Source organism: Jaculus jaculus, chromosome 1 (assembly GCF_020740685.1).
Source record: "Jaculus jaculus isolate mJacJac1 chromosome 1, mJacJac1.mat.Y.cur, whole genome shotgun sequence".
Classification (NCBI taxonomy): Eukaryota; Metazoa; Chordata; class Mammalia; order Rodentia; family Dipodidae; genus Jaculus; species Jaculus jaculus.
In genome coordinates this window covers 326241746-326256004 of record NC_059102.1, presented here as the reverse complement: position 1 = coordinate 326256004, position 14259 = coordinate 326241746, and the positions used below count along the sequence as shown (strand labels likewise).

Below are 14259 nucleotides of genomic sequence, written 5' to 3'. Positions count from 1 at the left end.
AAAAATTCATATATTGGGCTGGAGAGATGGCTTAGTGGTTAAGGCATTTCCTGCAAAGCCAAAGGATCTTGGTTTGATTCTCCAGGACCCACGTAAGCTAGATGCACAGGCTGGCGCATGCATCTGGAGTTTGTTTGCAGTGGCTGGAGGCCCTGGCATGCCAGTTCTCTCCCTCTCTCTCCCTCTTCCTCTTTCTCTCTCTCAAATAAACAAATAAATAAATAAAATATATTTAAATCAATGAGAAGGTAATAATTTTAAAAATTCATATAGTGACATATAATGACAGATCATCATGGCTAATAGATTTAATATGATCTGACATTTCTTTCATAATAGCTGTGATAAGTACTACTCTCTTGCAGAGCTACCTTCTTGCCTATTCAGCATGATCTATAACAGAGTCTAGGAGAAAGTCTCCTCGCCACAGGGGACAAAAGTCTGCTGTGTACGCAAACTAAAAGTGAGGTTTGGCAAATGGGGCACCAAAAGCTAGGGCTCCCAGAAGCCACGCTTGTGTTACTACAGCTTCAACGATGGACTGCAGCGTCATGGAAAAGTAAATGTTACCAGTCCAGAGCCGGAGTTATTAGCCTTTTAAAATGGCCAGCTTGGGCTGAAGGGATTGCTTAGTGGTTAAGGCATTTGCCTGCAAAGCTCACTTCCCCAGGACCCACGTTAGTCAGATGCACAAGGGGGCACACATGTCTGGAGTTCGTTTGCAGAGGATGGAGACCCTGGGGTATCCATTATCTCTGTCTCTCTCCCTCTTTCTCTGTCAAATAACTAAATAAATAATTTTAAATAGCCAGCTTAATATATTTTTCTGTATGTGACTTGACATCTCTGTGACCAGCTGAGACATCTATTGTTTTGGGTTACAGTTCTTACAGACATGTTTCTATTAAACTAGACCTATACAGGATACCTTGCTTATTTCCTCTGAGATAAAACTCAGTCTCTTGTCTGCTATAGCACCTCACAGTTACAGAGATTTTTACACTTTTCAGTAACGTGAGTCAGTCTTTTATTTGCTATGCAGTTTGGTTCAACGCTTCCAATTCCAAATGGTTTCAGAAATGCCTGTTACCTAGAATTTTGGGACTACTTCCTAGTATGATAGGCCATTTCCTGCCCACCTCCTCCGCCTCTGCCTCCTTCCTCCATTCACCTGTCTCACTCTCTAGATTATTCGCTCTCCCCAGCATGCTAATTCCTACCTGCCTCAGGGACGCCTCCTCTCACTTCAGCACAGGCCAGATGCTTTCGGCTTCACAGATACAGATCCCTCCACCCAACTGGGAGACGCCCTGAAATTACTCTGATCCCCCCTATGGAAACTCCAGGGAGGCTCCAGTGCTTTCACTTGTCTTCAGTAAAGAAAATGGAGCCTCATTCTACCTCAACCCATTGTCTCTTTCTCTCTTGCTTTGTCGGTTTTTATTTCCAGAGCCACCTCCTGGACCAGATCAAATCTGCAGTCCTGCTACAGTCCCACCAAGTGACACGTCCACCTTGACCCCATGAGCAGAACTATGTGACCAGAACCTACTCCTCTACCTCCAGTTTCTGTTCAAAGTACAGCTGTGAAACCTGGCCTTTAAAAATGGCCTCCAGTCCATTCTCCACATTCCACTGGTTTCCCCGTTTACACCTCTTGAGTTCTACTTTCAAGATTTCTAACATGAGATGCTTTACCATAACTTGTTTTCTAGAAAATCTGCCTATGATCAGCAGTCACATATCCCAATTCCCATAACTGATAATATAAAACCTAAAAGAAATGTAATTATTTTTCCCTTGCTCGCGGCATTAGGTATTTTTACAGGTGTGGCCACAGGAACAGCTGGACTCATTATCTATACAGGAGACAACTTCCCTATCATGCTAGCTGTCAGAGAGCCTAAAAGAAATCTTGGATAGATCAACTCCATCCAAGATAAACTTGACTCTATGGCTGCTGTAGTGCTCCAAAATCCCAAAGTACTTGAGCTCTTGAGATCAGCCAACAGGAGAATATTTGCCCTGCTATAAGAACAATGCTGCTTCTATACCAGCACGTCTAAAATGGTCTAGGAGGGCAAACAGTGACTCAGGGACCAGGAAAACAAACTTCAACAGCAACAGACCAATGTCTCGGGATGGGTCTTGGGTCCCTTCCAACTTGGTTACTCCCCATATTGTACCCTTCCTCCTAATAATGCTCCTGCTTACAATTTTGGCTTGTCTTCTAACTTTTTATTCTGTTTTTTTTTTTTTTTTTTTTTTTTTTTAAGGTAGGGTCTTGCTCTAGCCCAGGCTGACCTGGCACTCACTGCATACTCCCAGGCTAACCTTGAACTCATGGTGATCCTCCTACCTCTGCCTCCTGAGTGCTGGGATTCCTTCTGGAATGTCTCATGCCATCACTCGCTTTACTGCCTGGGACAGGATAAAGATGCTGCTGCTCCTCCAGGCACTCCCAGCCCTCCCCGTGACAACCCCTCTCAGCCAGAAATAGCCAGTATGGATTTGTCATCCCCTTTCCATGCATAAAAAGAGTCTGGAAATGAAGGAGCTAGCAGCAAACAGATCCAGGACAAACACCAAGGGATTTGCCCAGAGATGGCAGACTTGCAGACACACTCGAGCCACGGTCTCCCCAGAGGTGGGCACCTGAAACTGCTCACTGACTTGTCACCCTGGGAAATTAAAATAACTCCAGACAGCTTGCGGTTCCAAAAGCCGTGTTTCCCATGTCCTCTCTTCCCGCTCCTTATTTTGCAACTAGAATATCCCTACCTCCAATCCCAAGCCTTATAAAACCTCCTAGCCACCCACCATGCAGCGGGCACTCTTGTTTTCAGGGTCATAGTGCCATTGGAACCTAAGGCGTCAACCTCTCAGACCTCAAACCCTAAATAAAGCCTGCTCTTTGCCATTGAGAATTCTTCTCAGTCTCTTCCTTCCAAACTCACTTCTGTTTTCCTTAAAACAACCCTTTACAGGTAATCTATATTGCCTAACTTCCACTCTAAGGCAATTTTTTCTTTCTTACATTGATGGGTTTATGTTAATACAATTTTAGTTCATACAAAGATTGTGTAAGTTTTAAGATCACTTCTTCAGGGACAATCATAAAAAAAAAAACAACTTAGAGGCTAGGGAGATAACTCACCAGTTAAGGTATGTGCTTGCAAAGCCTGATGGTCTGGGTTCAAATTCCCCAATACCCGCATATGCTTTTGGAGCTCATTTGCAGTGGCAAGAGGCCCTGGCACACCCTGCCTCCCACCTCTCTGCTTGAAAATAAATGAATATTAAAAATAAAACAACTTAGGAATGTCAAGAAAATTGGTAGTTTAAGCTACTGAACTAATTTCATAATTTATTAAAGACTTAAAGGCCATTTCCATATGATACCAGCCCTCAGACAAGACAGCAAAAATAAGTAGGTTTTAAAATATAAAAGAGGGAGTTCTGGTGCTGGGGATGTATGTAGCTCAGTGGTAACACACGTGCTTAGCTTGTACAACATACAAATACACACATAAAGTGAAGGAAAGGTGTGGAGAGAGAAGAAAAGAGGAATCCTTTAGTGACTACTGAGGAAAACCAAACATGATCTAGAATGTGGTGACACCCACTCTGTGGAAGTACTTGAAAGTCAAAAATTTAAGCCCAGGAGTCAATGTAAAAATTGAAAAAACTTTAACAGGTGGTATGTTTCAGATAAATAACATATGCTGAAAGAGTCCAGAGGCGAGTAGTTCTTACTAGAATAGAAATGTGACATTAAGTACAAAGCCCACAAGTACAGAATCACTACAGGGCAATCTATGCAGTAATAAGACACATAGGACATTTGGCTTCAAAAGCACCAAGAATAACTCCATGTGGGTTACTCTCTGTAGCCAAGACATGCAGTGTACAATATTAGGGCCCACACCTTAAAATAAGATAAGAAGCAAACCCTGTGAGATTGGGACTGGATTTAAGCTGGAGAGATGGCTTAGTGGTTAAGGTGCTTGCTTGCAAAACCTAAGGACTCATGTTCTATTCTCCAGATCCCAGGTAAACCAGATGCACAAAGGTGAGGAAAGCACAAGGTTGTACATGCCCCCTAGGTGGCGCAAGTGTCTGGAGTTCAATTGCAGTGGCTGAGGTCCTGGCGCACCAATTCTCTCTGTCTCTCTCTTTTTTGCTTCCTCTAAAATAAAAATAAAATAAAGAAAAATTCCTGAACCCCATCTATTCTGGAATTGTAACAGAGTATGAACTGGTAAGCTTTTTGAAACTGACCAGAGCAAATATTTTCAGGTTGTAGGTAAAAAAGCAAAAACTGAACATGTTACTTAGGTTCTCATATAAGATGAAATGCCTGAATCTGTGTTCTTGCTAAAATGTGATATATGACAATAATTGAGTAGAGATTCTCTAATATAAGCCTGCTAATGAGACAAACATAATTCTTCTGGAAGGGATAATACTTGATCATGGTTCAAACTTAATGACATTAGAAGTCACACCAACCTGATTGTGAATGTACATTTTTAGCTTGTTTACAAACACAAGTGAGGGCCACATTTGGCCTGTGGGCTCATTTGCCAATCATAGAGTATATACTCTTCCCAAGTCCTGCTTTGACTTAGCAATGACATATGTTTCTACCCTCATCATAACCACCAAATATTCGATAACCAAAAGAAATTTATTTAATGCCAGCATTAAAGTGTAAAAATATTTTTTCCTCTTTTTCAGTGAGACAAGTAATACCTATCAAGGAAACCATATGTTTCCATGGCAGCATTTAAATGTCAGAACAATTCGTCAGAGAAAAATAGTTTGAGAACATTATACAAAGCTGAATTTTCACTTAAGCATTATGATAACATTTTCAAACATCCAAAATTCAGGAAAGATATCACCCATGAACCCCACCTGAATAGTATGTAATGGGTCCCATCAACACAAGCAGAAGGAAGAAAACTTGAAAATAAAGGAAATAATAGTAAGAGCAATTGATCTCATTTAAATACAGGTTATGTCAAATAACTATGGCCATATGATTATAGACATAAATATATTTAAATATATCCCTATATTTAAATAGCAAAAATCTAAGTATTGGAGAAATTATAGCATAAGTAATTAAAAAATCGAGATGGGAAGAAAGGGAGAAGGAATGTAGAAAGCATCATGAAGTATAATTCATCTTTCACATACAGAGGGCAGTAAACACCATTGAAAACTGAGAAATAAAAGAACAGAAGCTTAAGGATATAGCTGTGCTTGTAGCTTAGTAGTACAACCCTTGCCTAGCATGCACAAGACCCTGAGTTCAATCCCCAACAACACAACCAAGAAAAATTAGATAAAAAATATTAAGGCACCTATAAACAGAACCAAAATTATAATATGAACAATGAAAATTTGGAAGAAGGGAGAATTATAATAAATAGAAGCAAATCATATACCACTTTCTTCCTTTTACAGTTGGGAATCAATAGATGTTATCTGAACTGCAGGGATTACACACGTAATGTATAATATTACAAGTCTTGAAAAACTAAAATAATGCATGAAGCAAAACAAATTTTCTGTTTTCATAGAGGGATTTAAAATACTTTTATACAGTGGAAAATAGAGGATAGTTGCTTTTGACTTACATAGGCTGTCTATACAATATTCACTCCCCTTTCCTGACCCAACAATATTCTGATTTTTATTTTTTAATTTTTTTTAAAATTTTTCTTTATTTGAGATAGAGAAATAGGCAAGGATGGAGAGAGAGAGAGAATGGGCATGCCAGGGCCTCCAGCCACTGCAAAGAACTCCAGATGGTTGCACCCCCTTGTGCATATGGCTTACGTGGGTACTGGGGAATTGAACCTGGGTCCACTGGCTATGTAGGCAGGCTGCTTAACCACTAAACCATTTCTCCAGCCCCTGAATTTTATTTTTATCGATAAATTATTAAAAATAAATAAAAAGATGGAAAATGGACGACAAGCTTAATTAGATAGAGGATAAAATGATAATCCTGACATAAAATGAATCAGGAGTTTGATAGAAGAGAACAGGCGGATATAATGAATAAGAGCTGTCAAACTACTAATCTTCAATTTTATAGAGCCTAACAAATTCTAATCAGAATGAACATACACATATAAGTGCTTGTATGTGTATGTACACATATGTAACACGTGTACTTACACAACACAGGAACATTGCAAAGTGCCAGAGACAAGGAGGAGATCATTCCTCCTCACTACATTATTACTTAAATTGTAAATTAGTATTCCCTCACTACATTATTCCTTAAATTGAACAACAACTATACTCAGAATGGATCTCCTGACAGTAAAAAGAAAAGACTAAACTGAAAATAAAATAATAGTATATCTTTAAGGTAAAGGGAAAAATAATTGCCAACTCAAAACTGCCATGCCTTGTTAAAGAAAAAATGAGGGCTGGAGAAATGGTTTAGTGGTTAAGGCACTTGCTTGCCTGTGAAGCCTAAGGACCCATGTTTGACTCTCCAGATCCCACCTGAGCCAGATGCACAAAGGTGAGGCAAGCACAAGGTCGCACATGCCCACTAGGTGGCGCAAGCATCTGGTGTTCTATTACAGTGGCTGAGGCCTGATGCCAATTCTCTCTCTCTAAAATAATAATAAAAAATGAAAAAAGTACTGAAAGCAGAGCTAAGGTGTATCTTGGTGATAAGAGCTTGCCTAATGATGCTATGTTCAATCCCCACCACAACCACCGCCACAAAAAAGGCACAATAAACATAAATTTAGGCAAAACAAACAAACAAAAAACCCAAAAATCCATAAAAAAGTGATTTGTAGGTAAAATAGAAATTACATAGATATCAGGAGGGGGATATCATAAATAGGGTATTTTTAAAACTTTTCTACTTTCTGGAGGAAAATCAAGAAACTGAGGGCAGGGGTTATAGCTGGAATAAGGTTTACATAGCATGTGTAAGGCCCCAGGTCAATCCGCAGTACTCAGTGCTGAAAGAGAGAGAAACAAGGGGAGAAAGGGAGGGAAAAGGGAAGGCGGGCAAGTAGAGGCTTTGCCTAACATGGACCAGGCTCTAGGCTCAACCTCCAGCACAGCAAAAACTAAAAATAAAAAATATATATATATTATTTTAAAAATATAAAGAAAATTAAAACCTGCAGCTCGATGTGCACAAGCCTGTAATGCCAGCATTTGGGAGAGTGAGGCGGCAAGGATTAAGAATTCCAGGTCAACCTATTAATATTTTGTCTAAATAATATCTTGTCTCAAAAAAAAAATGACCAGAACATTCCAGAAGGTTCCAAAAAGCAAAGCTTGAGTTTTTCATATGGCAAGCACCAAAGATACGTGTATGCTGTTCCCATTGCACAGATCGTGCCCCTGCCCAGCTCTCAGGGCACTGTGCGCTGGTATTTCAGGGGCTCAACCGCGGCTGCAGGTGCGGGACACGTGCAGGTGCTTTCCTGCTCGTTACTGTCCACATACTACATACAGCATGACCGGTATTTACATGTTCAAAGGAAGTGCAGGTCACAGAAAGGATCTGGCTTCCCACAGGATGTTGGGTTCTATGCGAATTCCAGGGCATTTTAGCTAGCTGAGCATCCCTCGGTGAGGGCGAGGAGTGTCTGGGCCCCTGATTAGGAACCACGACAGCTCTACAGATCTGTGTTTTGTGTGCGCATACAAACATCCGTGCACTTCGTGACAGCTGTTAGAGCTCAATCTAAGCAACTAGAAAAGACCATCTCTGAGGAGGGCATGGCAGGGACTTGGGTACCCCGCAGGCCGTTCCTGGGGCTGGACCACCCCAGGTCTGCCCTCCCGCTATTCACTGGGGCCTGGCATCGAGGGGGCACCCCTTTCCCTCTTACCTGAGGCTGGTGGCACCAAGGCCCTCCGCTCCTGCCCAGACAGGGGTGAGGCCCCGCAAGGCTGCCAGCGCTCTGGTTCCTCCACGAGTAACCGTCAGGGCGCCTCGTGCCTCCGCCACCACCGGTCTCTGCGCCTCAGTTGGCCACTTGCCTGTGGACTCGGCTGGACCGCTGGACGCCCCCTTGCGCCTAAGCTGGCCTTGCAAGGGATGCTGAAAGGGCAACGAAGGCAGGCGCAGAGGCAGTGCCACGGCGGCCCATGCCATCTTCAGCGCAGAGCAGACGTAAAATCCAGCCGTCCAGCCCGCTGCCTACCTGGAGCCTGAGACTCAGGGAACTTTGAACGAGGGGTCTTGTATCCCCCACCCCCCTCGTTCTCAAGCTGTGGCCCTGTGCTCTCGGTTAAAGGCTTCAGTTATTGCCAGCACTGTCACCAGAGGCTGACATCACAAGGTAGGCAGATCACCAACGTGAAGCCAGTCTAGGCTTCAAAAAAAAAAAAAAAAAAAGAGAGAGAGACTTTTGAGTTGTTATAAAAGATTATGTGTACACGATAAAATGGGTCTAAGAGGCATAGGAATTTTAAGATCCCTCTGGCCTCATGCACTTACACCTGTGCCCACACAGACATGCACACACATACACATTCATGCATGTCCCAACAATCATAGGCACAGTTAAGAAAAAGAGAAAGCCCTGGATTAAGAACCAGCCATTCTTCCTGACTTGAGCCGGTCAGTTCCCGGATCAGTTCCAGAACCGTGCGCTGTGTTTTCATAGTTGAACCAGATCTGAGCCATTGAGTGGTTCCTCCCATCCGTTTTGCAGCTGACAGCAATTTTACATGGTCGTATGTATTATTTCTACCTTACACCAGCAATTATTTTATTTTCCTAAAGTAAAGTTAACACAAATTATTTCTCTGGGGACTCGGAGTATACCTCAAGGGATAGGCATTTGCCTAGCACTTACAAGACACCAGCACCTCAAAATAAATAAATAAATCCTCTAAAGGAAACAATCTTCACAACACAAGCTTAAAATAGTTAAAAGGACCGTTCTGCTCCTTTATACACTTACCCTTGGTTCACTGCTACTTAAAAAAAAAGTATTAACTAAAATTCAGGTATTTTAGGTTATCTGAATGCACACATTGCCAAAAACCTAATAAGTACCCAGAAATCTACTTTTAACTGACTAATCCATTCTTGGTTAATTCTAATTTGAATTTCAAAAATGTAGGTGATGGATAAACTGAATTTAAAAAAATATTGCTTAAATCCAAATATGGAATGAGTTCACTGATAGCTTTCATGACAATAATTCTGACTGGCTGGCAGGAATGTGCTGCCCTGAAGGTTACGATCTCAGTGACACTCTCCCACACTCCCCGCCGCGGTCCTTGGGATGCTGCTGGCTCTCTTGCCTCTGCCACAGTGCTCTCGGGGACTTCCTTCTGCCAACCTTTGTGCAGCCCTGGTCATAAACACCACTCCACTCAAACACAGTACTGGAGAAACTGCAACTGTTTCAAGAAAACAACTGGGTCTTTTAATTCTAGTTCTAGGTATTTTTAAATTTATTTGCAAGCAGAGAGGGAGAGAGAGAAGAGAGAAGAGAGATGGGGGAGGGATGGGCACGCCAGGGCCTGTAGCTGCCGTGCCCCACTTTGTGCATCTGGCCTTATGTAGGTATTGGGGAATTGAACCCTGGTGTTGGGCTTTGCAAGCAAGTGCCTTGACCACTAAGCCATCTCTCCAGCCCTAGTTCTAGGTATTTTAATTTCACTTAAGAGAGCTGGGAATTATTTCAATTGGCTTCCCCCCCCCTCTATTCCTTTCCACTCCCCTCTACCCTCTTCCCCTCCCTCTCTTCCCCCCTCCATTTCTCTCTCTCTTCCTTTCTTCATTCTTTTTTTTTTTTCTTTCCAGCAAGCTTACTTGGATAGCTTGAATACGAATTTTAAAGTTTTAAAAATTTTAAATCAATTTTAATTTTATATATAAGAACTTCAAATAACAGCACTTTCAACTATAGGCTACAAAAATAAAGAAATAAAAAAGTATCTCTGTAAGAGGAAGGGATCGTGTTTGATACCATAAGCCAGGTGAAAAGCCTATTGGTATGGAGGTCATAGGCCCTAGGGGAGGAAACCTACTATTGTTATTTTTTAAAACAGCTGTGTTGGGCTGGAGAGATGGCTTAGCCGTTAAGCGCTTGCCTGTGAAGCCTAAGGACCCCGGTTCGAGGCTCGGTTCCCCAGGTCCCACGTTAGCCAGATGCACAAGGAGGCGCACGCGTCTGGAGGTCGTTTGCAGAGGCTGGAAGCCCTGGCGCGCCCATTCTCTCTCTCCCTCTACCTGTCTTTCTCTCTGTGTCTGTAACTCTCAAATAAATAAATAATTTAAAAATATATATATATATAAAACAGCTGTGTTGTTAAACCACCTTCTAAATATGTGTGTTTATATGCACAGATTAATGTTGCTTTTTGCCTTGGGCAGAAAAGCATGCCACTTGCAGTGGGCTGCAGTTAATTTAAAAAATTATTTATTTATGTGACGGAGAAAGGGGGGGCGGGGAGAGACAGGATGGGTGCGCCAGGGCCTCCAGTACTGCAAACGAACTCCAGACGCATGTGCCCCCTTGTGCATCTGGTTAACATGGGTCCTGGGGAATCGAACCTGAGTTCTTTGGCTTTGCAGGCAAACACCTTAACCGCTAAGCCATCCCTCCAGCCTGGCTGCAGTGAATTTAGTCTTGTAATTGGTCAAAGTGGTGGAAATAAGTACTGCTGGGCGCTCAGTCCTACATCGGACGTGGCTATCAAACTCTTCCAAGGCTCAGGGAACATCTTGGAAGTGGAATGAATATAAGAACTCTAGAGAGGAGACCGGAGGGAGGATTCAGAGTTAGGAGATGGGCAACGAGGCAGAATGGAGCATGAAAGGGGAGGGCGTACTTGCAGACAATGATACAAACCGAGGAAGGCTGTGCCCTGAAATACTACCATTATCTTCTGCCTCCCAAACAGAATTGAGAGACTGCTGCTATATAAACCAAGAGCTGACTTGGACCTGACTCCACCCTAGAAGCTTCGAAGTTGGGACTCCTTACAAGGAAAGATGTATAAGGTCGACCTCACGCCAGATCCCAAGGAGATGGCAGCCATTGAAGCGAGAAGGAGACGAGAAAGAGAGAGACAAAGCCGATTTTTCAACGTGCGCAACCGAGTCATAGGCGCGGATGTGGAAGCCCTGAACCGCCAGGTGGAGGAGCGAAGGCAGCGCGAGACGATGGAGCGAAGCGAGGACTTGGTTCACGGCACCAAGAACGCGCAGTATGGTCTGGTGGCGCAGATGCTGGAGAAGGAGGAGGCAGAACGGGCCCGTCAGTTTTCCAAGAAAGTGCAGGATTTCCGGCAGCAGAAGCAGCAGCAGAAGCAGGAGCAGCAGCAATTGCTCAGTAACGGACCTGAATCTGACCCATGGGATCCAGGACCATCTCAAGCGTTTCCAGGCCCTCTCAGTAACAGCGGTCTATGCTACGGCCCATCCAGCATGCAGTGCTTCCTTGGGGAGGACCTGAACAGAGCCTCCAACCTGAGAAAGCAGCAGCAGCAGTTAAGGTCCGACCTGGAGAAGCAGCTGCAGGAGCAACAGGAATGCATGAAAGAAGAGATCCGCGCGGATTTGCTCAGTAACCAGCTGCGCCTCGCCGCAGACATGCGCGCCAACGAGCTGGCCAGGTTGGAGGAGTCCTGTCGTGCAGCCATGAGAACGGCCATGGCCAATGCCAACAAAGCCCAGGCAGCTAAGCAGGCTCAAGACAAACGCCGTGAACGTCAGCAACAAGAGGATGCCAACCTCATGGAGATCAAGAACCAGCTCACCAGCGACCTACTGACTGAGAATCCCCAGGCTGCCCAGCATCCCCAGGCTGCCCACCGGGTCCTCCCCTATTGCTGGAAAGGGATGACTCCGGAGCAGAGAGCTGCCATCAGGAAAACCCAGGAAGCACAGCGCCGTGAAAAGAAGGAACAGCACCGAGCTGAGAAAGAACTGGATGCTGAGTGGGGAAAACAAACCATAAAATTGGCTGAAGCCTCCCTGGAGCTGGAAGCGCAGGAGAGGGCGCTGTGTGCAGAATTTCGAAGGGGGCTAGGCTCCTTCAACCAGGAGCTGGCTAAGGAGCAACAGGCCCAGCAGAACTATCTGAATTCAGTCATCTACACCAATCAGCCTACAGCCCACTACTACCTGCAATTCAACACGAGCAGCCGCTGAGCTCACGATGGCCACCTCTCCCTTCTGTGAAGCTCACAGATGGCTAGGAGCCAACGAGAAAAATGCTGCAGACCTCCACCTCGAATCTATTCCCAGTGGAAGAGAGCTAAGCCAGTACCATCTACCTTCTATCCTAGGTAATAAAGTTATCTGCTAAGGAAAAAAAAAAAAGCATATAAGAACTGGAAGACTGTGGATATGACATGACCACCGCACCCATGAACTCACAGTAGCTGAGCTTAACTACACAAGGCCTGCCCCAAAACAGAGCCAGTCACTATTCTGCAATGAAGTCACCAATGAGGAGGGGCTTATGAGTTCCCACCCATTGGCAGTCAACGGCTGCTGAGGCAGGGGTGGTTTCTCTTCAATGGGGTATCCACTAGTGTGAGAGGTGAAGAAGGGATTTGACGGGAGTGGAAGAGGGAAAAGAGAAGACAATGGGGGTCTCAGTGATCAAATTATAATATTACCTATATAAAATTGTTAAAGAACAAATAAAAATACAAAATAGAGTATCACTGGAATAGTATTTGGGATTTAAAAACATTTTAAAAATATGTTAAATTTTATTTATTTCAGAGAGAGAAAGAGGCAGAGAGAGAGAGAGAGAGAGAGAGAATAAGAGAGAATGGGTACACCAGGGACTGTAGCCACTGCAAACAAACTCCAGACGCGTTCACCACCCTGTGCATCTGGCTTTATGTGGGTACTGGGGAACGAAACCTGGATCCTGAGGCTTTGCAGGCAAGTGTCTTAACCACTGAGCCATCTCTCCATCCCCTAAAGAAGACTTTGGTAAAGGTTCTTATTATATCCCTATGAACATATCAGGCTTAGAAGGTTTATAATCAGTGGGGAAAGACTTCTGAGGTCACAGGGGCAGGATCTCCCTGGCCAAATCCCATGTAAAGTTTTAATGAAAGATATAATGGTGTTCTGGCAGTCTGAGTTACATACATGTAACATAAAACTGGTATGAAGACACAAACATGACTGTGCCAAGACTCAAGAGAATCTTAGTTTGTAACAACTGACCAAACCTAACATGACCCAGCTTTATAGGGATGCATGTAAAATGTGTTTGGACTGAAAAAGCCAATGTTGAAACTGTGTCAAGGCTTGTAATGGCAGGACTTGGGAGGCTGAGGCAGGAGGATTTCAAGTTTGAGAGCAACCTGCTGGTAGAGATTAGAGTAAGGTAGCTTTCTTTTGTAGGAATTAGAAACATAGGTCCAAAAGAACATAGATATCAAACTGCCCTGGCAAGACTAGAAGACAATTCCAGTCCCACCTCAACCTGACTCATGGAGAAGGTGATCAGGGACAGCCCTCTCTTCCTTTTACTTCCTGCTCTCCCTTCTTCTAGGAATCCTGATCCCTCCTCCACCGCTGGCTTGCTCATTCTGAGTCTGCACTCAACCATAAACCAAGGTCCTCTTACATACATTTGCACTCTTCTTTTTTTTTTTTTAAATTATTTATTTATTTATTTGAGAGCGACAGACACAGAGAGAAAGACAGATAGAGGGAGAGAGAGAGAATGGGCGCGCCAGGGCTTCCAGCCTCTGCAAACGAACTCCAGACGCGTGCGCCCCCTTGTGCATCTGGCTAACGTGGGACCTGGGGAACCGAACCTCGAACCGGGGTCCTTAGGCTTCACAGGCAAGCGCTTAACCACTAAGCCATCTCTCCAGCCCTGCACTCTTCTTTTTATCTATTTTTTTTTTATTTACTAGAGAGAGATCATGGGCACACCAGGGCCTCCAGCTACCGCAAACAAACTCCAAATACATGTCCCACTTTATGTGGTTTCTGGGGAATCAAACCTGGGTCCTTTGGCTTTGCAGGCGAGTGCCTTAACTGCTAAGCCATTTCTCCAACCCTTTCTATATATTTAAATTTAGCCAATAGGGATGGAGGGATTGCTTAGTGGTTAAGGCACTTGCCTGCAAAGCCAAGGGACACAGGTTCAATTCCCCAGAATCCACGTAAGCCAAATGCACAAAGCGCTTGTGTCTGGTATTTGTTTGTCGTGGCTACAACTGGAGCACCCATTCTCTCTCCCTTCCTTCCTCTCTCTC

General features: G+C 43.9%; 2 protein-coding genes across 2 annotated transcripts in view; one reads left to right on the top strand and one right to left on the bottom strand.

Annotated features, from left to right (window-relative positions):
- Window positions 1-8155, bottom strand: part of Dnah14 (dynein axonemal heavy chain 14) — a 278677-nt gene extending 270522 nt beyond the window's left edge. The window contains exon 1 of the mRNA XM_045144175.1: window positions 7890-8155. Within this exon, the coding sequence (XP_045000110.1) occupies window positions 7890-8155 (266 nt within the window). The remainder of the gene's footprint in view (window positions 1-7889) is intronic.
- Window positions 8156-11014: 2859 nt separating this feature from the next.
- On the top strand, window positions 11015-12175 carry LOC101600312 (RIB43A-like with coiled-coils protein 1). Its single transcript, XM_012947733.2, has one exon. The coding sequence runs from the start codon at window positions 11015-11017 to the stop codon at window positions 12173-12175; it is 1161 nt and encodes a 386-aa protein (XP_012803187.2).
- Window positions 12176-14259: the final 2084 nt, after the last annotated feature.

What these genes read in the sequence shown, in the direction of transcription:
- LOC101600312 (XM_012947733.2), top strand. Translation starts at nt 11,015, where the DNA reads ATGTATAAGGTCGACCTCACGCCAGATCCCAAGGAGATGGCAGCCATT.